Source organism: Anguilla anguilla, chromosome 9 (assembly GCF_013347855.1).
Source record: "Anguilla anguilla isolate fAngAng1 chromosome 9, fAngAng1.pri, whole genome shotgun sequence".
NCBI lineage: Eukaryota > Metazoa > Chordata > Actinopteri > Anguilliformes > Anguillidae > Anguilla > Anguilla anguilla.
In genome coordinates, this window is record NC_049209.1 from 46,319,409 (window position 1) to 46,344,336 (window position 24,928).

The 24,928-nt window shown below is 43.8% G+C and overlaps 1 protein-coding gene across 10 annotated transcripts in view; it reads right to left on the reverse strand.

Annotated features, from left to right (window-relative positions):
- LOC118236393 (ryanodine receptor 1-like) overlaps window positions 1–24,928 on the reverse strand; it is an 87,901-nt gene that overhangs the window by 10,143 nt on the left and 52,830 nt on the right. For 2 of the 10 annotated variants that reach the window (XM_035434734.1, XM_035434735.1), the window contains exons 72-90: window positions 24,741–24,833; window positions 19,802–19,972; window positions 19,139–19,198; window positions 18,311–18,445; window positions 17,910–18,022; window positions 17,691–17,787; window positions 16,772–16,878; window positions 16,308–16,359; window positions 16,005–16,094; window positions 13,791–13,890; window positions 13,495–13,574; window positions 13,273–13,349; window positions 12,861–12,934; window positions 10,942–10,959; window positions 7,502–7,582; window positions 6,928–7,016; window positions 6,207–6,335; window positions 5,773–5,877; window positions 38–119 (exon numbers count right to left, since the gene is read on the reverse strand). In XM_035434734.1, coding sequence (XP_035290625.1) covers window positions 38–119; window positions 5,773–5,877; window positions 6,207–6,335; window positions 6,928–7,016; window positions 7,502–7,582; window positions 10,942–10,959; window positions 12,861–12,934; window positions 13,273–13,349; window positions 13,495–13,574; window positions 13,791–13,890; window positions 16,005–16,094; window positions 16,308–16,359; window positions 16,772–16,878; window positions 17,691–17,787; window positions 17,910–18,022; window positions 18,311–18,445; window positions 19,139–19,198; window positions 19,802–19,972; window positions 24,741–24,833 — 1,753 coding nt within the window. Of the gene's footprint in view, window positions 1–37; window positions 120–747; window positions 820–873; window positions 904–3,994; window positions 4,001–5,772; window positions 5,878–6,206; window positions 6,336–6,927; window positions 7,017–7,501; window positions 7,583–10,941; window positions 10,960–12,860; window positions 12,935–13,272; window positions 13,350–13,494; window positions 13,575–13,790; window positions 13,891–16,004; window positions 16,095–16,307; window positions 16,360–16,771; window positions 16,879–17,690; window positions 17,788–17,909; window positions 18,023–18,310; window positions 18,446–19,138; window positions 19,199–19,801; window positions 19,973–24,740; window positions 24,834–24,928 lie in introns of all 10 variants that reach the window. The other 8 variants (XM_035434730.1, XM_035434728.1, XM_035434731.1 and 5 more) reach the window with 8 other exon arrangements.

A 24,928-nucleotide genomic window follows, 5' to 3' on the forward strand; every position in this document is an offset into this window, starting at 1 on the left:
ATGTGGAAACGATTATAGTCATCAAGCAGCTTTTTACCCTCTAGCAGGGACAGCAGCATAACCACCATGTCTTTCTGAAGATCCAGAAGCTCCTTCAAAAGTCCGATCTGACTCGAGTCCTACAAAACAAACAAGTACACACAACCAACAGAACAGTGAACAAAACAAACAACTTCATATCCAGTTCACTCTCAGTTAAACATCCCTTACAGACGGCTACTGGACTACAGTCAAAAGCATAATGGCTTAGGGGAAGATCGTAATCTCACAAAATCTAAAAGCAACAGGGACTTCCCTGAGCAGCATAACACAGGATGATATATGTTACTTACTCCACATGACTGGGCACATATGGACTGATATGAATAAGCTACCGAATGCTGTGTGATTATCCAAATTGAACCCAGGTGGATTACAGATACAGTGAGATGATTCAGTTCTGGCACAGCATTACACAAGAGCATGACAAATCACAGGGCGTTCTCTTCATCTCCTTCTACCGGACCAGACTTCAAAGCAAGGAAATGGCGGATAAGACAAGATAAGACTTGAAAACCACGGGGTCTCTGCATCTACTCAGACTGGGATAAAACAGCTACCAGTAACAATAATAATTATTAACAGCAGTGTAATTGTATGGTAATTTTTTTCCAGTATGTCATAGGTAGGTAATACAGTAGTGCTGAGGATGAGCTAACGCTTCTCATGATGGGGTACTGAGGCTAGTGGAAGGAGTCAGTGGCTCACACTAATCTCATGGTGCTTAAGGATGGGAGACTGGCTGTGCTCGACGCGGAGGTCCCCAGGAGCAGAGCCGGTCTACATCAAACACAGAGACGGGAGAGGACGCAGGTGAGTCAGCCGTCACCTTACCTCCGAGCTCGCTCTGCTCCACAAACGATCCTGGGTTTGCATTTCGACAATACAAACGCATTTTTTAAGCATCACATCAGAGCAAGTCCGCACAGATCAGAGACACGCGCACACACGCACACACGCACACACGCAACCGTGGGACAGACTCGGTACAGTGCGTTGGCAGGGACAGTGGACAGCGCACTTTCCGGCCTGGACCCTGCTGTTTCTCCCGTCTTGGTTGGAAGCCCTGCACACACTCACACACACACTCTCTTTCTCTTCCACGGTCACACAGTGGCTTATGGGTAATCGGCAACGCGCTCACTCAGCCCTGCGACACGTGCCTGTGGCTCCTCCCAGTTTCTGAATATTTAAAGTATAGTAAACTTTCTGGGTTTTTTTTATTCGTATAATTTAAACATCAGCATATGTTTTTGATTGGCCCAGTTTTCAGTGTGATGGAGGACATTTTAGATACTAACAGAAGTTCCTGTCAGCCTGCCAACTTTACAATGGCTACAGGCTCTTTAAGGGGGGTTGTGGTCTAAAGCAAGAAAATACACTTCAAGTAACTCAAAAGCAGCTTGTACAGTACCCTTGTGCCTCCAGGGGTTGCATGTGTGCATATTACCTGATCATTCCTAAATGTAATCTTTTAATATTTTAAAATTTAATATTGCAATATTTTCATTTGGAACCATTTCCTATGGCAAACACAACCTGAAACCACTGCACACATAGAAGTGCCGGCAAAATCTAAAAAACTGGTAGTTATGTTTATAATTATTTATAAATGTTCTATAACACAAATCTGTTTATACAGCATCTACAGTCTCTGAAGGCAAGCTGCTTTGGAGTTAAACAGCACCAAAACACCCCAGAAAGTGAACTATTCCATTAAGAATGCTGGGAAAGGGCTCCTTCACAATCACCCCACAGACAATAGGATTTCTGTCTTTGGCCTCAAGATCAAATTCCGCTTCCAAAATCCGGAATGTCAGCCAACTTCAATCGCTACAGTTTCGGCTTGACGAGGACGTGAGAACGGTCCAGATCTTTATCTTTCATCTTTCTTTTTCTTTATTCCATGCTTTCCCCCCCCCTCACTCTAGGCATTTGTTTTGTTTCTTCCTCCTGCATTGCTAATCCAGCAATACATTTAACGGCGTGTTTTAATAAAATATATGCCTTGCAGCATGGTCCTGTTAGATTTGAATCTTGCTGGCAGGAAAAAAAAGAACTTTACCTCCAAAAAAAAAGAAGAGGAAGAAAAAAAACAAAAGAGATGGATGTAAAAGAAGAGAAAGAAGAGGAAGCGAGGGACTGAGATTCAGACAGGGCTGAGGGCTACGAGTGAGGCGTTAGCCGAGAGACTGACTCTTACTCCATTTCCAAGGCCAGGATCGGAGTGCGTCTGGCAGGGTTAGACATCAGGAGAAACGGTTTAAATTCATTTTTGTATTCCCAGAAAATCTCTCTTTGCAATGCGTACACCTGCAAATTGTTAAGTTCTGTTAGGCTGTTCCCTTTTCGGTTAAATTTCTTTCTTTCAAGCGGTCGTACTTGTGAACGAAAAGGAAACCCTCTATGGCAACGAATAAGATAATTTGACCAATTTGACTGGCTCACTCTCCATCTCTGTCACCTCCAGCATAACACAGTCCACCTCACAGACGAGCAGAGGGCCTGGCTGCAAGGATGGAGCACTGAGTTTGCCTCTCATTACTCTCTTCCTCTCTGTGCTAATAACTTGTTAGGTCTAGGTGCCCTAATTCCTCCTGACTGACATTTAGCATAACAGGCAAATTTACAGGGGCGAGGAGCTGTAGCTTAATTCAGAGATGGTGCTTAAAGGAACTCCACAGGGTCACTGTAATTCTCTAAGGTCCTCATATCAATGGGAATCACCTGCTATTGTCAAAATACAGGAGTCGAATGAAGCATCTTCATTAATAAATTCTTGTACAGCTCAAGCTACACGGCTAAAAGTATGGTTTGAAACCAAGCAACAAAACCGTTTTTTTTTTTTCTACAACAGACATCGTCTGCTTCATGACTTCACAATTTCAATATACATTCCATTTGTAGAAACTCTGAGAGATTTTTGAGAGAGAATACAAAAATGCATTCCGATTTACTATGTCTGAAGAATTTACCAATCCACTTCAGGCATAGCAGCACAGACAGAGTAATAGCGCATTTTAAAAAAAAAACATCAAGGAAAGCCATAGTTAACTGCAAGAACACAAGTTAATGGAAAATTATACATACAGCCGAAAAGGTAAGTACGACCAATCCATTTTAAAATAAACACACGCCGTGTGAGGATTAGATTAAGGTGTATGTTCCACCAGAGGAAGTTAAATTTAAGGTAGGCTGCTCCTTTTCTCAAATTGTTTCCTCCACCTGTTTTTTTAAGAGACTCACACCTTTTTTTAATTATTTGTTAAAAGTGTTAAGTCTATTAAGGGAAGAAGCCTGGAATAAGCTGCTATTCCCTCATATGCAGTTCAAAAGACAAGGGGGAAATTGTCCATACTATATATTCACTGCTCCGTCTTACCCAATCTGACCATGTTTTGTTGTTCTTGTCAACATCAAAATTCCATTGAAACTTATTTTCAATTCAGCCAATACAGGAAATTAAGTGAAATATGCTCATGTTTAATCAGGATTTCTTAAATTAATATCCTGAATTTAATTAAACAGAAATTAAATAAGCTGAAATAAGATGAAATGGACATTAACACATACCTTGGGAGTGTACTAAACTTCAAATTTTACATTTTTAAATGTGACTATCTGTTCTGATACAATATTCCAAAGCAACAGATTGAAGGGCATCAATTGACAATACCCACCCATCCAGACTTATGTCAAAGAATTTTCTCCCGCGTTTCCAGATTTGAGGTAATGTAGTATAAACATGAAGGAAAATCCCAGGCTTTCTGCTTAAAACTAAAATGGCTGAATCTGATCCGCCTTGTCTCTAGCTGTTGACCGATGAATGCTCATTCCAAGCTTAAAATCGGGTGGAGAAACAAAACAACCTGGAAATGGAGTCAGCCCACTGATAGGGATGAACAAGGAACAAGCCACAAATCGCTTAGAGAAAAGAATAAAAATGAATACATACTTTACCCTGCACAGACAATATAAAAGACAGGTCATACAATTAATATAATTTACCATTAAAGCCTTAGTACTTATTTTTTACAATACGTACTCTCTCGTTTGAAATGGTGTTCAGAAATTCAATATGAAACAGTTTTTTTTTTTTTAAATTTTACATTTGTGGTAGTTATAGTACATTTAAAAACATTTTAACAATGCTTGCAAACAGTATGCCTTCCAACATCAAGGACATGTTTTTTTTTTTCATGTTACAAACACATACATCAGCTCTGTGTTGGTGGAGTGTGTGCTTGTGCACGCTAGTGATGATGAGCAGTGCGTGTGTGTGTGTACTGTACGTACGTGCGTGCGCGTGTGCGCGTGTTTGCCCACAGGAGTGAGAGACTGATGAAGAGGATGTGCATGTGCAAGAGGTTGCACGTCAGGGGATGAGGCAACTGCATGTTACATGCTAATGTGAAGCCATTTGGATAACTGGGGACAATGCATGACAATAACAACTCAGACAAGATTGTTTCACTTTACACGGCCTAAATAGTCTGCATATTTCCAGTAGTCTCCACTGGAGACCAGTCACAGACTTTCATTTTGAAGATTACTACACTTGTCACTTCCAATAGCCAAAAAAATAAAAAATAAATAAATAACTGCCAAAAGGTCCTGTACTGACGTGGCCTATCTGTAAAAAAAAAAAAAAAAAAAACCTGTCCTGAAAAATATTTCATTTCAGAAATTATAAATACCGTTTATTTCTAAAAAAAAAAAATATTAATGCAGATGTTTACTTTCAAAGGTTGCAAAAACAGATGCAATGTCTGTTTGGGTTTGCGAAATGTAGGCTGAGCAGGGGGCCAGGTTTCGAACAACAGCACTACGTTATGTTAATGAGTGAAAGTGAATCCAAAAAAGTGCGCAACTTCATTCTGCAACCGTGTTTTTAGTAAAGCATCTAAAGTGATTTTTGCCACTATGCACTTCAAGTGATTTTTCTTGCCACTGCAAATCACGTGATTTTTATTTTATTTTCCTCACAGCAAATATCCACTTCTGGCGTCATCACAAAACTCTTCACATTACACCTAATGAACAGTAGTAGTCATTGCAGTTGAGAAGAGAACTGAGTCTGATTTAGGTACAGGTATGCTTTCGTAGGTATGATTTTGTGAACACAGCATAGTCAGTGAATGTATAAGCGTATATATACAGTATGTGTCTGTTTGAGAGAGTACTGTACAGATGAATGTCCTGCACGTACTAACAAAATACAGATAATGTGTTTGACACGCCAAAGGCCGGTATAGAATGTGTAAATTCTTGAGTGAATTGCAATTCCCCTGTGCTTAAGGAGGTACACTTCCGTTGCCTGTAAATCATGAGGTGGGTGTTTTTAACAGAGTTTATGTCAGGGTCTCTTCCATTTCGATTCCCAACAATTCAGGAAATGAACTGCCACTCAATTCAGTTGAAGTGTAATAATGACGATTTCAATGAATTGAAATTGAATTCACAAATTGAAAAAAAAAATCCTGCAAAGGGTCTACAAGGCTTTTTCAGTTAGTGAACTCAATTTGAATTCATTTCCTAAATTGACTTGAATTTAAATGGGACCCGACGACCCAAACTCTGACACACGAGCGGAACGTGTGAGAGTGAGCGCGGAGTGTCTCTGTCGCGACGCCCATCGGCCCTATGGGAATTTGAGTCCGTTAAAAAATGGCGTGTGACTACGGCGGTGGCACCGCGCGAGCGAGAGTCCGTCCCAACGGGGGCGGCTCGTACCTGCGCCAGCTTCATCATCATGTGAGCAAAGACGTGGAGGAAGCCCACCACGGCGTCCCACAGCCTGCTGTGTGCCAGGGACTGCTGGTTACCCGTGCAGGGGCCCTGGAACACATCGAATTACAGTCAGGCCTTCAGCACAAGCAGGGGGGCACATATCACAGGGGGAGGGGCACCTATACAGTAAAGGATCCCCAGTGAGCACAAGCCCGAATGAGTCTAGAGGGTTGGAAGTCTAGGCTACGAGATGGTTTGACATAAATGGACTAGGTTAACTCAGGTTAGATCCAGTTTAGCTCAGGTTTCAGTCAGCTAGAGAACTTTCACTTTTCAAACAAATGTAACTGGGTTTTCATTGAAGGACAGTACAAGCACAGACAGACAGACAGTACTGATATATACTGTAACTGAGGGACAAGAGTGTGACCTCTGACCTGGATGTACTCCGTCAAGCTGTTGAAGACCTGCTTGGCCACCGTCATGGCTTTGGAGAAGTTCCTCTTGCCTGGCTCGTCGATGATCTCCTTCCCGGAGTAATACCAGTAGAAGTCGCTGATCGACTCCTTCAGGTGGAGAGGAAGGGAGAAATGGAGCAAGGGATGAGAAGAGAAGAGAGGGCAAACAGAGAGGGCACAAACGCTCAATCCTGAATGCACTAGCGCCAACTGCGGTGTGTTATCCTGTGGGGTGGGAACAAAGTCTAACTGGTCTGTGTTTCAGGAAAGGGGAGTTTTAATTACATTACATTACATTACATTACAGTAGAATCACTTGGCAGAAACTCTTATCCAGGTTTTATTTTCAGTCTGCCAGGTATTCCCCTGATAGCAAGCAACTCCGGGCCTGATCTGGGCTGATTCTGGCCCAAGGTCAGAACTGCCGGGCCAAACTCAGCACGGATCTTGACCGGAGTTGCTTGCCGTCTGGGTCCCTGTCTCCTTTCTCAACAGCGACTTCTCTGATTGGTCACCTGCAACCTTCAGCAGTACAGAACAGCTGGTGGACAGCAGTGTCAAAGGAAGCAGCAAACTGACTGAGTGAGCTAGGGCATTGGGGTACATCCTATTGAATAGCTGCAAGATGCTGGGAACTAAAGGAAAATTGGATTTTCATTGGGATGAAAAAAAGGAGAAGCATCCTGGTTGCCGGGTCTACCTGCAGTCGGAGCAGGTAGTCCACGGTGCAGATGATGACGTTGATGGTGGTGGTACTGCCCGTCTGCGTCCGCAGGTAGTTCTGGAAATCTGTCAAAAGTGCACGCATTTTCATAAAGATATTCACTCACACGCCCATGTCGGCCTTTCAAGGCATCTTACTGTACAAGAGAATGAAAAAAACAGAGTAGCAGGGCCTCTAAAAGTGATCGATCTCTCACATGTTAACCTAACCCCTTGCTTAATGTTATTGTAACCAAGGTCAATGTTACTGCAATCCCTGATTCATTGTTACTGTATCCCCTGAATTAATGTCATCATAACTCCTCAATTAATGGTACAGTACCCCCTGAATCAATGTTATTGCGTGTTCTGGATCACTGCTATAGCAATCCCTGAATCAGTGTCATTTTTATCCCTGATTCAACGTTCTTGTAACCTCTCTTATAACGTTATTATTACTGTAAGCCTTATTTCAACGTTATGGCAATCCCATCTGAACACTGCTGTAATATGAGAGGGTATTTTGACCCCTGACTCATCCCTGACTCACCCCTGACTCATCCCTGACTCACCGTTATTGTGTCCCTCGCAGAGCAGCTGCAGGAAGCGGAAGAGGTCGCAGGTGAACTCGTCATCGGCCATGACCTTCTCACCTGCGCAGAGAGAGAGCGGGAGAGAGAGCGTGAGGACTGGAAGAGACGGACCGGCCGAGCGTGAGCGTGTGTGTGTGTGTGTGTGTCAGACGTGTGAGAGCTTGTGTGCTTGTGTGCCTGTGTGTGTGAAATAAATGGAGAGAGTGAGAGCAAGATATATAGATAGAGAAAGAGACAGAGACAGATATAGACAGAAAGATACACATTCAGACAGACAGATAGATAGATAGATAGAGGGAGAGACAGAGACAGACATAGACAGATATAGTCAGATAGATATATAGATAGACAAGGATACACGTTCAGACAGATAGATAGAGAGAGAGAGATATATAGACAGGTAGATAGATCGATAGTACAGTATTGGCTTTTGTTTGTGTATACATGACACGTTCCATCAGAAAGTGATCTTGAGCTGATGTGTGTGGTACGTGTCCAATAGCGAGCGCAGGCAGCTAAGATCTAAGGCAACTGTATGTATGCGCCGGCTAGCGTGTGCTTTGAGAAGCATGCGTGCGGGGATAAGTACATCATCGCATTATATTCTCCACGCGCATTAGCACGTTAGTAAGAACCGCACAGCCCCCTTCGGAGCCAAAATGTCCGTCGAAAAGGTGGGCAGGCAAACGAAAGAGCAGAGAAACACAGAAGAGCGCTGAAACCCAGAGCTTTAGATTTAGCCCAGCAGTCACGCCCCCCCCTCGACGCTCTCCATGACTGGCGGTCACGTGAGCTCCGTTTTTGCCACAGAGAGCACAGGGATATCGAACAACACTCACATAGATGTACAGGAACAAAAAAAAATCTACATTTATATACAGTAAATACACCAGTACATATGTACACTCACAGATATAAATGCGCTGGCATTCACTCAAGTCCAGACACACACACACACACAAACAAAACAAACACATAGCCTGTTTTCAATCAACAGTTGCCCTTAACGTTGAATTACAAATAAATGCAAGCGCTACACGTTTTCTTAAAAAAAAAAAAAACAAGTTTGGCGAGTTTTAGTGATCGCTGAACATGTCTAACTGCATTTGTTAAGACAAAACAAAATAATTATTGTTTTTAATTGTCTGACAACATTTAGGACAAATGTTGACTGAATCCAGACTTTCACACATAGGCACACATATACTGCATGAACAGTGAGAGACAAATTAAAACACTTATACAACGAACATATAGACACATACACAGAGAGACAGTCACTGACAAATGATAATGGACATTTATATATACAGTACCACGAAAGGTGAGGGACGATGTTCAAAGCCGACAATCTGCCAACACACAGACATGCAGGACAGACCTACTGCGCTCCTCAAAACTCCACTGTGTAAGAAGTGAGGTGGGGGAGGGGGCAGGTTTGTGGAGGTCCAAGCAGAAAGGGTGTAGGGCGCACTTTGGTTCAGTAGAACGGGACGGTGTTCAAGGGCTGGGGCAAGGGGAGGTATTGAGGGCTATGGGCTGAGGGCTAAGGGACTGTCCAGCAGAAAGGACAGGAGGGGCGACAGTCGCCATCTTGAGGTTAATGGTTAAAGTTGTATTTGTACATGCATTGATTAGATTGCCATGGAAACCAGAGGAATGCATTTAACACAGATAAACTATTGGTCAAGAAAATTGGTGCGGTGTCTGGTTACTGAAGTTTGTGTGTGCCAATACATGCATATGTGTATAATAGTAACTGAATCCAAAATGAACAGTCAATTAAATACAGGGGAAGAGAATATCTATTAGATAAGATATCTGGCATATCTATCAGACCACAGTGTCTTACTTTCACAAGACACTGTAGCTTTAAACATTTGTTTAAATATAGGCACTTGAGCAGTATTTTTGGCTGGACCGCAACAGCGGGGCCAGCCCTATAAAGGCGAATGTCTGTGACTGAGTGACTGAGGGAGTGATGAAGTTCGGTCCAGCCATATACTTGGCTTTGACCTGATCTTGTTTCTCTTATCCTTGAAGGTTCAACAGAACATGAGCATAGGTAGTTTTGGCCTCCAATGTCTTTGTTCTGAATTGGAGACAGAACAACTAAAAAAAACTTTCTCTCAAACGATATGAAAAGTTTAAAGTAAACACCAATTTTCCACATCAATAAAAATTGAAGTTGAATTGTTGGGGCAGACATTACTTCAACATTATTTTGATGAATACAAAACACTTATGCCAGCATTATGTCACCTACTAAACTGTTAAATAATGACAGGGACTAAAGTACATTATATAAGATCCCATTATTTCACATATACTTTGTTTACTTAAAGGAATTTTAAACCAAAGTATAAACCTATAATTTTCTTGCAATTTAATCTTTTGTCCAGACAGGAAAGGTAATTTAGTCTTTGTGTCTACAAATCTGAGTATGTTACATTCAAAATGGCACATGCCAAGTTATGGATAAAATGTGTGTTCTTGTGTAACTGTAACTACAAACCTGCAGTTATAGCAGCAGTATCATTATAAGCACTATAATTAATAATAGAACTACAGCACAATGGTAAAAGGTTTTGCGTACATCCCATCATTGTTAATAGGATAAAGATAATCACTATTGTCATAAATATTATTAGTACGTAAAGTACATTTATCTCATACCTATAGTTATATTTGTTAACTTGTTTACAGCTCTGTTCTGTTATTTTGCAGGAATAACATTTGCAATGAAATTTGTATTATTTGTAAGGAGCACTTTTCAGTAAAAGGTCTCTGCGGAAGTCTTGTCGAGGTTGCAATTCATTTCAACAATAAGGGGAAATTATGTTAAAGATGGTTTGAATAGGTCTGATTGGATCAGGGTGGGAATTGTGTTTGTTCCGTTCAAAAAATATTAATGACACAATTAAGAGTTTTGGAGTTACAGTAGGTCTGTGATGAGGCACTCAAGGTTAAAAATACTTTTGAATCACTGTAATTATGGAATATATTTGTTTTGAAATTACATTTTAAAGAATTATCAGATTCAGGATGTAAAAAGGCCCAAATAACAATTACTTTTTTAGCTGACTCACAATTACAAATGAGAATATTTTACGAGTAATAAGAATGTAACTTGTATTAAGACATATGCCAATTGTTCAGAGACAATGATATTACAATATTACGACTTCCTGAAGTGATCAAAAAGTGTTTTTTTTTTTTTTAAATAAACTTCCTTGAGTGCGAAATGAAATGCAAAGGACTCCATGATACAAGTGGGAAAAGAAAGGAGAAATTAAATGAGAGCCAGAAGGAAGGAAGAGGAACTGATTATAGAGACAGAAAGTGACAGGGAGAGACAGGGAGAGAGAGAGAGAGAGAGAAAGAGAGAGACCGGGAGAGCAAATTATTTCTTTATTTACCACGTTCTAGCTTCATGTCTGAGGACCAGGAAAGGACGGGAGGAGGAAGAGGGGGAGGGAGGGAGGGAGAGGAGGAGGGAGAGGAGGGGATGGAGATGGCGGTTGGAGGGAGAGAGAGAAGGACAGTGAGTGGAGAACAGCTGTAGGGCAGGAGTGGCATGAGGAGATTAACAGTCCACCGACGCCAACATGTCACCCGTCAGCAATTCAAACTACTCTGTTATTTATCTCATACAGCTAGGCTATATTATCACATTTACAGACACTTTATTAAAAAAATGGTGAGAAAAAATTACACAAATAAAATTATAAATGTAGACAAACGATGAAGAAAATAACTCAAATGTATTCGGGTCAACAAAAAACATGATGTGAATCACGTTAGAACGCTAACCGAGATAACTTATCTGATATAAGATAAGTTGGTCAATGCGTAATGTGTTGATTATTGAACCGCTGACTTTGCTGGAAGTTACTGAACATTAGAATGGAGAGGTAAATAAAGGAATTAAGTTGTGATTTAAGGTCAACAATACTGGCATTTACAAACATTTCTAATTTCAAGAACACAACACAAAATGAATTCAAACATCTAGTACAGGACCTACTGTTAATTAGTGTATAACACTAATTAACCCACAGAGGACAATGATACACAGTGTATGTAAAATTTTGAATACCAGGAGCTGTTCAAATATTCAGGATAGTAGCCTATTCATAAAATACATTTTAATCATCAGACCACTGTAATGTAACTGAATTCTAAATAAAAAAAGTAATGAATTTGTAGACAGGGCTTTAATATAAGAATTTGCAAGTTTTGAAATGGGAAAAAAAATGGGAACATGATCTGCAACTCCGAACGTTTTCATCATGATTTTGTGGAAACTTACAGTAAATACTACGGCACAGACAGGCAGTTTAATTATTCCACCGCACATCCGTAACCTAAAGCACAGTCCCTCTGTGAGACTACTGATGTAGCAATGAGGAACTGAATAATAAAGTTCCTCAATAAGCTCATAGGAACCCTGGCCACAGCAGAAACAGGCCCGGTCACGGATTGGCTCTGGGCCATGGAACACACCACTGTAACCAATGATGATAGACTAATGATTTAGCCGGGTGCTCCACTCCGAAGAGGATAACACTAAGCACTGCATATTTAATAGTCACAATTTAATTTAGGGATGATAAAACACTTAAAATGACAAAATATTTTATGTTGGTTATTTAAAGAAAACATTTAAATTAAATCCTTAACAAAAAAGTAAGTTATTCATACTTACATTTCATACTAAACAGCAGTACTTCTGGTACTGGTATTGCGCACAATATGACTGGTAATAAGCCCCCATCACTCAGAAAATGGTTTTGCATGTACACCAGCGCAGTAAATAAGGTAGTCAAACAACTAAATATTCTATGCACAAACAAATCACAAACGTGAACAATGATTGAATTACTGTACAGTTCATAATATGACAATTACAGATGTTGCCCGGAAGATGGCGCACTCAAAATGTAGTTACTGTGGTGTGAGATGGTTGGGGTGGATTTTAAATACTTTAACCTTACAGGCTCATTTACAAAATCCTGCAGATTACTGATAATTTAAAAAGAAACATACATTTGCATCAACATTCAGTACACAATTGATCTTTCACATGTACCTTTTGGCTTGTACATTTTCTTTTTCATTATCAGGGAACTGCAGGAGTGTTTTCCCTATTTTACAAGCATCTAAAGAGTTTAAATATTTGAAAGGTAACGTATTTGACCCCGGTCTGGCTGAGGGGTACAGCTTGTCTCTCAGCAGTCAGAATGTGGGGTGCAGCTCATCGCTCTGTAGTCAGAATGTGTGGTACAGCTCGCCCCCCTGTGGTCATAATGTGGGGTGCAGTGCCTGCGGGACTCACTCGTGCCCTCCTCCGACACCATGCCCAGCCCCTCCGCCTTGTTCTGCCTCTCAAACGCGTTCAGGTCCAGGACGCTGCCAGAGGAAGTGGGGAAACACAGAACATCTCCATTTCATGAGCAAATGATAAAGAAGAAAACAAGTCCTCACTTTATGGCTAAACAAGTAAAAGCCAAGGGCTGTTTCTCGTACCAACTTTATTAATATGACAGTAATATTTCCACAGCAGTCATTTGAAATTCATAAAATTCCCATTTTGCATATCTGAGAGTGCCTTTAATAAGCTGAATGTTTACTCGCCTGACCAGATATACAACAGCAGTGTACCCGCAATTCCTGAATGCAGTGCTCACTAAATCACTAAAAACACAGACTGTCCCTTAGCAATGTGAAATCTCAGGCCGGGGACCTACCTGCAGTTCTGCATTAGAGTCTGGAGACTAAGGAAGAAGCCCACGTCCTTCTTATCCTTAAGATAATCCAGCATTTTCTGCAAACAGACAATAGACAGACCGAGTTGGCAGCCATGAACAGGTATACCCTCCCATGTTCATATAAATCCGTTACAGCCAGATAGCCTTGCTGCTTGTAATGCATAGACAGTTGACACCGGACAGAACACAGGTTGCACTTGCCTGCTGAACCTCACTGTTACCCCCGTTCAGGATGGAGATGCCCAGTTTGAGAGTGGAAGAGACCATGCAGCCCGTCCCCCCTGGAAGAGCCAGACAGCATGGCATTCTCTCCTCACCCAATGACATCATGACTTTACAATGAAACCTTATATGCGCAGTGCTGTAGCTGTGAGTGTTCATATGCGCAGTGCTGCAGCTGTGAGTGTTTGCATGCGCAGTGCTGCAGCTGTGAGTGTTTGTATGCGCAGTGCTGCAGCTGTGAGTGTTCATATGCGCAGTTCTGCAGCTGCGGTTACCTTTGCAGGCGCTGATCATCTGCAGCACCATCTCGGCAGCCCCGCGGTTGTGCAGCCGGGACTGCTGGTACAGGAGCCTCTGCTTCTCCATCTCTTTTTCCTGAGAGGGATAGAGGTGCTGTCACTGTGCCCCTCTCTCTGCGCTGTCCCCCACACTCGCTTCACAGTCACACAGGCCAGTTATACCCGTCTGCTCTGGTTCATCCCTCCTTCTCTCCCTCCCCCCATGTTTATATACTCCTCCATCTGATCCTCCTCTCTCTTACCTCCCCTGTCCCATTTACTCTGCTTTACCCCTCTTTTTCTTCTGGTCCCTTTTAATCTTCGTCCCGTCCGTCACCCTCACTCTCATTCCTTCCCCTTCTGTCTCCATCGCCAGGCCCTTCATCGCTTTCTTTCTTCCTACTTCCACAATGTTTTTCTAATTCTTTCACTTGGAGAAAGATCCATTCTGTTCTTCTGTCTGACACACACATCACCAGTCACCAGGCCACTCTCATGTTTACACACTCTCTCTCTCTTCTCTCTCTCTCTCTAGGCCTTCTTCCCTATCTCTCCTGTTGCTCTCTCTCTCACTCACTCACTCACTCACTCTATCCCCCCCAGGCATATTAGTTATGGAGTCATCACTCTATCTGCTTCACGTTTGCGGACTGCAGCAAACGTTAAGACTACAGCAAACAGCCGCAATGTTCCCGCCCACCGCAGTCTCTGCAGCGAATCGGTACCATCGCATGGGGTCTCTGGCACATTCCCGAAAGAGATGGGCTGCTAGCCCCCGGGGGCCTGTTTAAAATGACTTAAAATAACTGGCCGTCTGCATCTATACCTCCACATCTGATTGGCTACCCTCGCATTCCCACCATTTTATTCCGCAGGTGGTCAGCGCAGGTTAGAATTGAGTTCTCAGTTGAATGGCCCAGGTAAATACACATAAATATATTACACCTAGTTTCTTTCATGTGAAAATTACACTGTAAAATATTCAATGTTAAATTAATGCATACAGTTGCATATAGTCCCACCCTGGTCCCTACTGGACTCATATGTATTCTGTTAGAGTTGAATTAACACTAGACATTTCACTGTGTGGGAACAGAATGTTTCTATAAGCCATACCCTGAGAAATGGAAGGCATCAGGTCTATGATATGAAAGGCCCTTCTAATGTCTTGTGTAATGTTACCTGCGGTACATGTACAGCCCCAGCAATTAAAAATATCCTCAGGTGAAAAGTTTTAAAGTCATAGGGATTTAGGGCTTTTTCTGGGAGGATTTTGTCAGATTACCTGATTTCTTCTGTAACAATTTACATTTTCGAGTAATAACATGGCCATTAATGTCCTGTTGACAGCAGAGATAATGCAGAAGCAAAGCAATTTTTAACTTAAGCAGTTAAAAAACCCACCCACAATGCATGCGGCTTATCCCAAACACCCACCCACAGCACCCCAGATCCCTAACCCCCCCACCCCCCTCCCTCGTAAGCCTAGCCGTGTTTTAGCAAAAGACAAAAAGTGTTGCGCGAGATCTCCTCGTATTTAATTCCAGAGAATCTCCAGAGGATAAACGGTGTGTGATCTTTTAACAAAGGCCCAGTGTGTGCAGAGCACGTGGTGTAAAACGTGTTTTTTGCCTGTTTGTGTGTGTGTGTGTGTGTGTGCGCGTGCGTTTGTGTAACTGTGCAGGCTTTTACTGTAGTCTGTTTGTCAATACACTAAGTAAGTACAGAGGGGAAGGTTGATTAGTTAAGTCCAATTAATAAAGAATGATAATGTTAAGCAACAAGGTGTGTGGGGGGGGGGGGGGGAGGGGGTGGGTAGATTTGGAAAAGAGGGAACATCAGGAACAGATCCAATCAGAGGACCACAGCCTATCCAGTGGGTCAGCAGGTGAGCCAGAGAGGTGTTAGAAAGTGTGAGAAGGGTTTCTGGTAGTTCCAGCAAAAAAGTGACCAGTGCTAGTTAAAGGAGGGCCACATGACTGGGAGGAGGGGGAGGGAGGGGCAAGGCAACTGGGCAGAGGGAGTCTGACACAGGAGACAAAAAGAATTTGGGGAGGGAAAGGGCCTGGGGTGGGGTTGGGTGGGGGGTGGGGTGGGGTGGGGGGGTAGAGGGGGTGTGCGCGGGGTGCAGTGGCTGATGTCGGCACTCGGTGAGTGGGGGAGCGGTCGCTCCAGTGACTCCCCTGTCCCCAGCCCCCGGCCCTCCCATACCATCTCTGTCTGTCGCACCTCAAAGGGCATCTCATCCTCGCCCCCCTCCACCTCCTCTCCCCCTTCGTCTTCCTCACCAATATGGCAGCTCTGGGGAACAGACACGGAAATTGGGATCCCAGCACCATAACAGCCCAGCTAACACTAAACGTTCACACAATGTTGTTGCCACGTAGTGCCAATGTTATAATATTAACAAAACATTCCAATAACATTGTGAGAACATTTTGTGTTAGCTTGGAGACAGCATATAAATTGCAGAGGAAAGTGCCAACAGCACAATTTCCGACTTAAAAAACTCACCTTTGCCATAATGTCGGCATATGCCATGTACAGATAATCTTCATCCAGTTTACTGTCATAAGACGAGAAAGGGAGCAAGAGTGGAGATTATATAAGCAAAGAAAGCTATGCATTTATCTGAATGATTTACAAATGTATAGGGTCAAACAAATCAAACTCTTGAAGACTACGAAGAGCACAAGTTTCATTAGTTTTAGTGGCTCTCAAACCACTTAACAAGTTAAACGTTTTCCTTTATCCAGTGTTAAAATATAGCCCAAAAAATGTCCATATGTGGAATAAATGTTTTTTTAAGCAAATATACTGCAAGTCATTTTTACATAAATATCCAGCAATCCTGTGATCCACCTCAATCCATCTCACAACCTATGCATTGAGTGCAATCCCATTCCATCAAGGGGCACATGTTTAACCCTCAAATCTCTGTGAACCCCCCGCGCTGCCCCCGTACCCCACCTCCTCACCTCTTTTCGGTGAGTGCGGTGCGGCTAAAGTGCAGAATGAGCTGGTGAAGGGGGTCGGGCTTTGTCTCGGTCTCCTCCTCTTCCTCTTCCTCTTGCTCCATCGCTTTCTGAGATAGCGGGAGACAGGCTGGTTCTCACACTCTTGCACGCCCAGGTTTTTATTTTATTTAACTCACAAACAGCTTTTTAATCACCCTGTTTTGTTTATTTTCCTCTTTTTGCACCAGACAGCTGAAGTCATGACAGACACATCCCTGTCCGCTAAAACCCTCCCTCTCAAGGAACAGTTTAATCCGTTACACCCCCAGTTAAACCCACAGGACCCCTAGATAGTCATTCCCTGCAATCTGCTTGGTTCCAAAAGACATGTATGTCAAGGTTAGGAATACTCCTGCCAATGCTCTTGACTAATTGCCTCCAGAACTGGTCCCCTGTGCCTGCCCACTGCTCTTAAGTAGCTAAGAAGGGTCAAGTGCAGAGGACAAATTACCCCACGGGGTCAATAAAGTATAACTTGAAATTAAACTCAGAGGGACGGTTTCCCAGAGATGGATTAAGCCTAGTCCTAGACTAAAAGAAAAAATCAGTGAAGATCTCCATTGAAAAAAGATTTTAGCCAACAACTAGGCTTAATCCATGTCCGGCAATCCAGCCTAGAAAGGTTTAGCTGCTGTTATAGCTGGAGCCCCTCCTATACGAGATTGTGTTTCCTCAACTGACCATTGGTTTGTTAACAAAGCACAACTCTGGAAGTTTGGTGGACTTACCTCAGACCAGAGTGTCAAACCTGGCCATGGTCACAATACTGTAAGCCTGACAAACGAGGCTGGATCAGAACACCTAGCACTGGGAGTGTGCAGAGGTGCAGCACAAGCGGGTTAAACAGGGCGGCAAAGTAACCGAACATCACTAAACTTACTGACAGGTCATTAATCATTCTGTCTTCAAAGGAGTAGCCTTCCGTGTGGATCCAGTTGCGTTTGTACCCGTCCAGGAACATGTTGGAAGCTCTGTGCCTGATGGAGAGAAGGAGACGGAGGAGCTGACGTCATGGTATAGTTTTCATTTTGTGATATTCACAGAGCACATCCAGGGAGTCAGAGGATGCACGTGTCAGGGGTGGAGGCGTGTCCGATACCTGGGTAAGTTGTACAGAGGCGTCATTCTGAAGCAGGCCACCACAGCCCTCCGGCGCTGTTTGGACAACAGTTTGTGCCAAACCATCTTCTTAGATTTGAACGGGTGCTCGGTCTGAGAGAGGGGTGGAGAGAGGGAGAGGTGAAGAGAGAGGGAGAGGGACATAGAAAGAAAGAGGGAGAGGGAGAGAGACAGGAAGGGAGAGAGAGATGGAAAGCGAGAGACAGAGAGAGAGGTGAAGAGAGGGAGAGAGACAGAGAGAGAGAGAGTGAGAGAGAGAGAAAAGCCTTGCAGCTTCCACCTGATTGAAAAACCACATTGCATAATAACCTAGCAGCCGAGCGACCTTGTTGCTGATTGGCTGTCTCATCTGTGCGTGTGCTCGCGTGCAGAGCCACTCACCACCTCAATGTGATAGAGCACGGCGGACACCTCTTGGACCCTCTTCACCACCTTCGCAGGGTCATCGGCGTCCTCCGCCTTCCCAGCCAACTCCTTATAGAGAGCCATCTGCCAGCGCATGGAGGGGTCCTCCACCTGGAGCCCACAGACAGAGAGAGACCAGCGATGTGAGGACAGGAACTCACCTTCACAGGAGTTCTGTCTGGCACAGGAACTCACATTCACAGGAGTTCTGTCTGGCACAGGAACTCACCTTCACAGGAGTTCTGTCTGGCACAGGAACTCACATTCACAGGAGTTCTGTCTAGCACAGGAACTCACATCCACCAGAGGTCTGTCTAGCACAGAAACTCACATCAACAGGAGCTCTGTCTGTATGAAGTTAATGACCTCACTGTGAGACAGTGGGATATTTTTAACGTGCAAGGGATATTCTTGTATAATATATTCTTGGATATTCTTCCTTTTTGTAATTCACCTCAAGACCAGCAGCAGTGCTCGAGTGTGGACGTGTGCATTACATTCTCTTACATTTTTTAAATAAACTTTATTTCAATTTTACAAATAGCTAGTATAATCACATGAAGAAAAGACACAGCTCGACACATCAGGTAAAACGTCATCAATACCAGGTTAAGGCCTGCCCAAAAATTTCCATTCTTTATACCAATTTTCCTCCTGAATATTAGTTCTGCTAAAATGTTCTTCAATACAGAATCCCATGTAAATGTAAATATGGCCAAATGTCATTCTGCGTTTTCCATATTTTGTGGTGTGAGAACACTCACTCATGCATTCTCCATCTCCCCCTCTCCCCCTCAGACTGACCTTTCCCTGGAGGTGCAGGTTGTTCTGCAGGAACTCTCTCACCTCCTCATCCGTGTCTTTCTGTCAGGGTGAGGAGCAGCGCACGGTCAAAGAGATTCAGAAAGAGCAGCGGTTTTATATGGGGGTAGCGCACAGGGGACATCGTCCTCCTCACACTGAGTCAAGCAAAGTCTGGCCCTGGCGTATATCCTGTTTAAAAATGTATCACCAGACATACTAGAATTTTTCAAGAGGAAGTTTTCCTTTTGTAAAAATGTATAGCTAGTGCCTGGAAAAGAAGACAGTGTCCTCTCTATATATATAATTCATGAATTGTACCTATTATTATTAAGCTTGGGTCGTTTCGTAAGAGTGAATATGAGGAATCGAGACAATCCTTTTGTTTTTCCTGTCTGTGCCCTACCTGAGAAGTAAGGATTGGTGCTGTGTGAGTTATGGCATATTGTAAGCTCATCTTTATGATGACACAAAAATAAATCATCATCATCATCATCATCATCAGTATATTAATCATCATCATCATCATCATCATCATATAAGCAGTGGGCATATCAAAAGTTTAGACAGCTGGTGAGAGAGCAAATGGGGAAGGAGAAAAAAAAAAAGACAGAAGAACGAGGCTGAAGAAAGGCCGGTCCTCCAAGAAGGCAGGGGGCACTCTACCAGAGAGTAACGGATCTTAGCCATGTTGATCAGTTCCTGGTCGGCAGGGGAGCACATGTTGAGGCCGATGGGGAGCATCTTCTTCAGGGCGGCCACGATCAGCGAGGTTTGCACCGAGTAGCGGTCCCCCCGTCGCTTCTTCTTGGTACGCTCCACGTCCGAGCCGCCCGCCTGTTTGGAGACACCAGACTCAGAAGATACCACCACTGTCCTTAACACAGGGGGGCAGTGTGCAATCAAAGGGATGGAGATGCACCTCTCCCCTTTCACAAAATGATTGTGCTAATGGGAAAACAAATAAAACACTGCTTTGCATTGAACCAATGGAAACACAGTACTGATTCAATGGCTTTGCACTCGCCATTGCAAAGGCTGTACTTCATTCCATACAAAAAAAATTGCACTGATATTGAATTATATTTTTTGTTTGGAAAAACAAAAAATTAAAGGTGAAAAGAATTCCTCTTTTGCTCTACGTCAGTACTGTTGGAAAATGATGCTCTCCAATGTACAATATAAACACTGTGTGACAAAAAAAACTTGCTTTAAAAACTTTTATCTTCACAAACCCAACAATCTGACCCAGGCACAGCAAGCACTTCCTATTTTCGTGCAACCATAATAAAATTTGGATGAGATGGTCATGATGTCAACTTACTCATGTGACCCAAAACCAAAGGGAGCTCTACCAATCACAGAGTACACTGAGAACAGTCAACAGAACAATGACAATGGTGACTGGTGGATACTTTTTCCTGTGGGAATTACCAGGAAGTAGCCAGAAAGCATCCAACCAATTGCTGTCAACATTGTTTGACTGGGTGTTAACCAACAGCCTCCATGGTTGGTGGAGTTCCTCTGTATTATCTATGATCAAGGTGACATCACAACCACCTTATAACAGTTTTATTATCCCTGTTCCTGTGGGCTGTGAACAGTGGCAGACCTCCGTGCAAACTGTGTGCAAATGATCAACTTACCTGGGACGTTGAAGTACAATCAATTATTCCCCCTAAAGACAAGGGGGCGGACTCTACACCAAACATTTTTTACATTATTAATCTATGGCTTCACCTGGCTTCAGTACACAAGAGACAAATATGCTCCTCAAGACTATGTTACCAACACATGTTCAGTTTCATTCAAAGAAAAATCTCTGTATTGAAATGTGCTGAATTATCAAAATGACTAAGTGGTTACATTACAGTTGTTGAGTGCAATTTTCATAAAATGCCAGTCTGCCTCCCCTGACTGTTTTGAATTTGTCATAATGCCCTTTGGTATTTAAGGTGCTCTTGTTCTCTGTTCTTTTTTAGCCAAATATTTATATTCGGCACTTATTAGTGACTAGACTGTCCATCTGAGTTGTTGGTCGGATGTGGTGTAAGTGGGGTAGTTAAGATGTGTCACAGCTGGAGGGAAAGGGATTTGAGTCAGCAAAAGGGCTGGGTAAGGGAGAGGCATTTGGACAAAATGGCCGCTACTTGTAATCTGTAAGAGGAGAGGTAAACAATTAAGACAAAAAAAGTTTTTCTTTTCTTTAAACCACATGCTTGAAAGGGAAGCATTCCACCCAAGCAGGCTAACAGTCCCGCCATTTTCATGGCTATCGTAGACCATCGCCGCTAGAAGAGAGACACACACAGCGTGTGCGCGTCTCCAAACTCAAGCCTGCTCTAAATTCCGCCAGGCCGTTAGCAGCAGCCGGTGAAGTGTGGGTTACGGAAAGTGGTGCGGCCGCATTGTCAAACTCAAGCTGAACACTCAGAGTGCGGCGCAGGTTAGTCGCATAGTGTGCAGACGGGGCATTTGTGCTGGGCAGAAGCGTGTTTAAAAATCAGCCCCAGCACCCATCCGCCCTCCCACCCTCCCTCCCGCTCCAGCACAGCACACCGGTAAAAAACACACGTCCGCAGGATACGCTCCGTCACTCCTGCGGTCTCCTCCACTCTGCCGTCCTGTAGGAGTGAGCGCCCATTACTGTCTGTTATCTACTGTCCCTGTGCCTCCCCTTGGCCTGCGGTGACAGTGTGTGTGTGTGTGTGTGTGTGTGTATGCGCGTGTGTGTGTGCGTGCGTGTGTGAGTATACGTGTGTGTGTGGTTGTGCAGGTGCGTGTGTGTGTGTGTGTGTGTGGTTGTGCAGGTGCGTGTGTGTGTGTGTGTGAGTATACGTGTGTGTGTGTGTGTGTGTGCGTGTGTACTTATTACTCAAACATACACAGCAGAATAAGGGTGACCATGAGAGAGGAGATAACAGTGGTACCCCACAGTAATGAGCTTCACATGGAACAGGCAAGGAGACACGCCCTGACAGCGGGGTAGGGGATGGGGGGGGGGGTGCTGGAAAATTCTGTCTGGGGGACGTGGGAATGGAGAGAGAGGGTGATCCAACACCTATATCAGAGCTACTCTAATCTGGCGCTACAGACCAGCAGCACTGCTGGTGTTCATTCTTCTGTCCAAACTTTTAGAATAAAGATAACATTGCGTTTCCCTGTCAGTCTATAATTTATTCTATTAAAAATCTTTAACACCTTTAATAACAATTAACACGTCATTACAATTCATAGGCTGTGATTATGGTTGGAACTAAAACCAGCACTTGGAGGGGTGGCTGGGTCCAAGCTTTAAACCGCTGCCTTAGAGGACGGTTTTTTATGAAGCTGGTTTAGGAGGAGATAGTCGAAGATAGAAAAGTACGACTAAATTTTAGTGAAGGCATTGAATTAATCTATTTGAAGTAAGGTAAGACTATCTTGTGTAAATGATGAGCTCGCGTTTCTCAAAGACTACATTTCCCACAATGCATAACAATGAGGGCACCACTCCCTTTTTACCAACCCCACTCCAATCCACACACATCCACAGGCATCAGGACAAGGGTTAAAGGGGACTGGAAAAAATGGAAGATTGTGGGGTTTTCGGGAGGCCCAGCCTTGAGGTAATTAGACAGGGCAGTTAATGAGGCGGGCATGGAGAGAGGGGATTAAGAGCACCCCCTTGTGGAGGGAGCTATATCGCCAAAAAAAAAAAACAACAAAAAAACCAAAACCAAAACCAAAACCAAAACTTCAGACCAACCGACTTCCAATGAAGAAAACAAATGAAACAGAAAACAGATAAGGTACATGTACGAAGATTCCCATCAAACGACAACCAACTAAATGCAAACTCGTTAGCGGGATAACGACACGCCGCCCCATCGGCAGCACTGAGGGTCCCTAAAATGCGCCCTGGTGCCCCCCCTGGAGCCGCGTGCCATGACCCCGCCTCTACTGCAGAGAGTACTTTCATCAAACGCCTCCCGGCCCCTCTCTCACACACTGGGGGGGGGGGGGCGTGGCCTGTGTATCTGTCCGTCAGTGTGCAGGGTGGTGCGTGAGTCAGCCTAGTGTACCCTTCCACCTGTGTGTGTCTGTAGGTGTCATACGAGATATGCACTGCACAACTTACTCCTTTACAACTGTGCTAGCGTGCGATTGCTACTGTGTGTGCGTGTGTGTGTGTGTAACTGTGCGTGTGTGTGTGTAACTGAGTGTGTGTGTGTGCGTGTTTGTGTGTGTGTAACTAAGCTGTGTGTGTAATTAAGTATGAGTAAATGTGTGTGTGGTTGTGTGAGTGTGTGTATCAGAGAGGTGTGTGTGTGTGTCAGTGTGTGTGTAACTGAGTGTGTGTGTGTGTAACTGTGCATGTGTGAGTGTAGACGAGTGTGCCAGTGTGTATGTGTAACTGAGTGTGTGTGTGTGTGTGCGTGTAACTAAGCTGTGTGTGTGTAACTAAATATGTGTAAATGTGTGTGTGTGTGTGTGTGTGTGTGTGTGTGTGTGTAACAGAGCTGTGTGTACGTGTGTGTGCCAGTGGGTGTGTAACTGAGCGTGTATAAATGTGTGTGTGTGTGCCAGTGTGTGGGAGAGGTTGATGAAAAGCTCTCCAAAATGAGGTGCCATGCGATCAGCACAGCCTTCGTGCAGAAACACAGTCTGACCTCTCCATCCCCGGCCTAGTGACCCAGCGTCGACACGGAAACAGGACAGGGGGACAGTCGGAGAGAGAACACCATTAACACGTCTCCCACACATGGCTGTCCACATGTGCACGAACACACACACAGGCACACGTACAGGCACACGTACACATACGTGTACACACACATACATACAGTACGCACACACACATACAGTACGCACACGCACACGCATACACAAACGTACACATACACGCACGCACACACACACACACACACACAGGCACACATACATGCACACGCACACACATATGCACACACACTGCCACGCACATACAAAAACAGACGCACATACAAACACGCGCACACACACACACACACACAAACATACACACACACACCGCTCAGCAGCCCTCATGTGGACAGAAAGCAGGTGAAAAGGAGCACACACAGGCGAATGATTTGAACCCCATTTGAACCCCAGACCGATTCTCAAAAGCACAGATTGATTCTGCCATTCTCTGGTTCTCTCTTTCTACTGCACTTCTGGAAATATTACAAAACACTATACCTTCTGAAGAGAGTGAAAGGGAGGCCTTCTTACTCTCACTCTCTTTATCCTTACTTTCAAAAGAAAGTAAAAAGAATCATTTCAGTGATGTCTGGTTTAATCACAGACTCCATTGCTGTTTCTTCACAGGAAGTGATGTCATAGCAATATAGTTAACATAGAAAAGTGCCTTAAATGCAACTGTAAACCCATTTGAGCTAATTTCAATGTTGCTTCATGAAGCTCAGGGAAGTCCAAATCCCTGATAAGTTAACCTATGATAAACTCCAGTACTGTAAATGTACTGTAATGCCCAACAACGATATTAGGTTAGTTGAGCACAGAGCTGTGCAGATCAGACTAGCTCAAACGATCCAAATAACAATACGATGGGCCGATCCGGTTCAGACCAGTTTGGGCTCACCTTGCTCATCTTGCTCTTGCTGTCGGCGGTGAGGAAGGACATGTTGTTGATCTCATTCATCACCACAAAGTTCTGCTCCTCCCGTTTGAAGTTCTGCAGGCAGACGGCAGGAGGAGAGGTGGAGAGAGGGAGGGAGAGAGGGGTGAGAAAGAGGGCTGGAGGTGAGCCGATGAGGAGGGGGATGATGT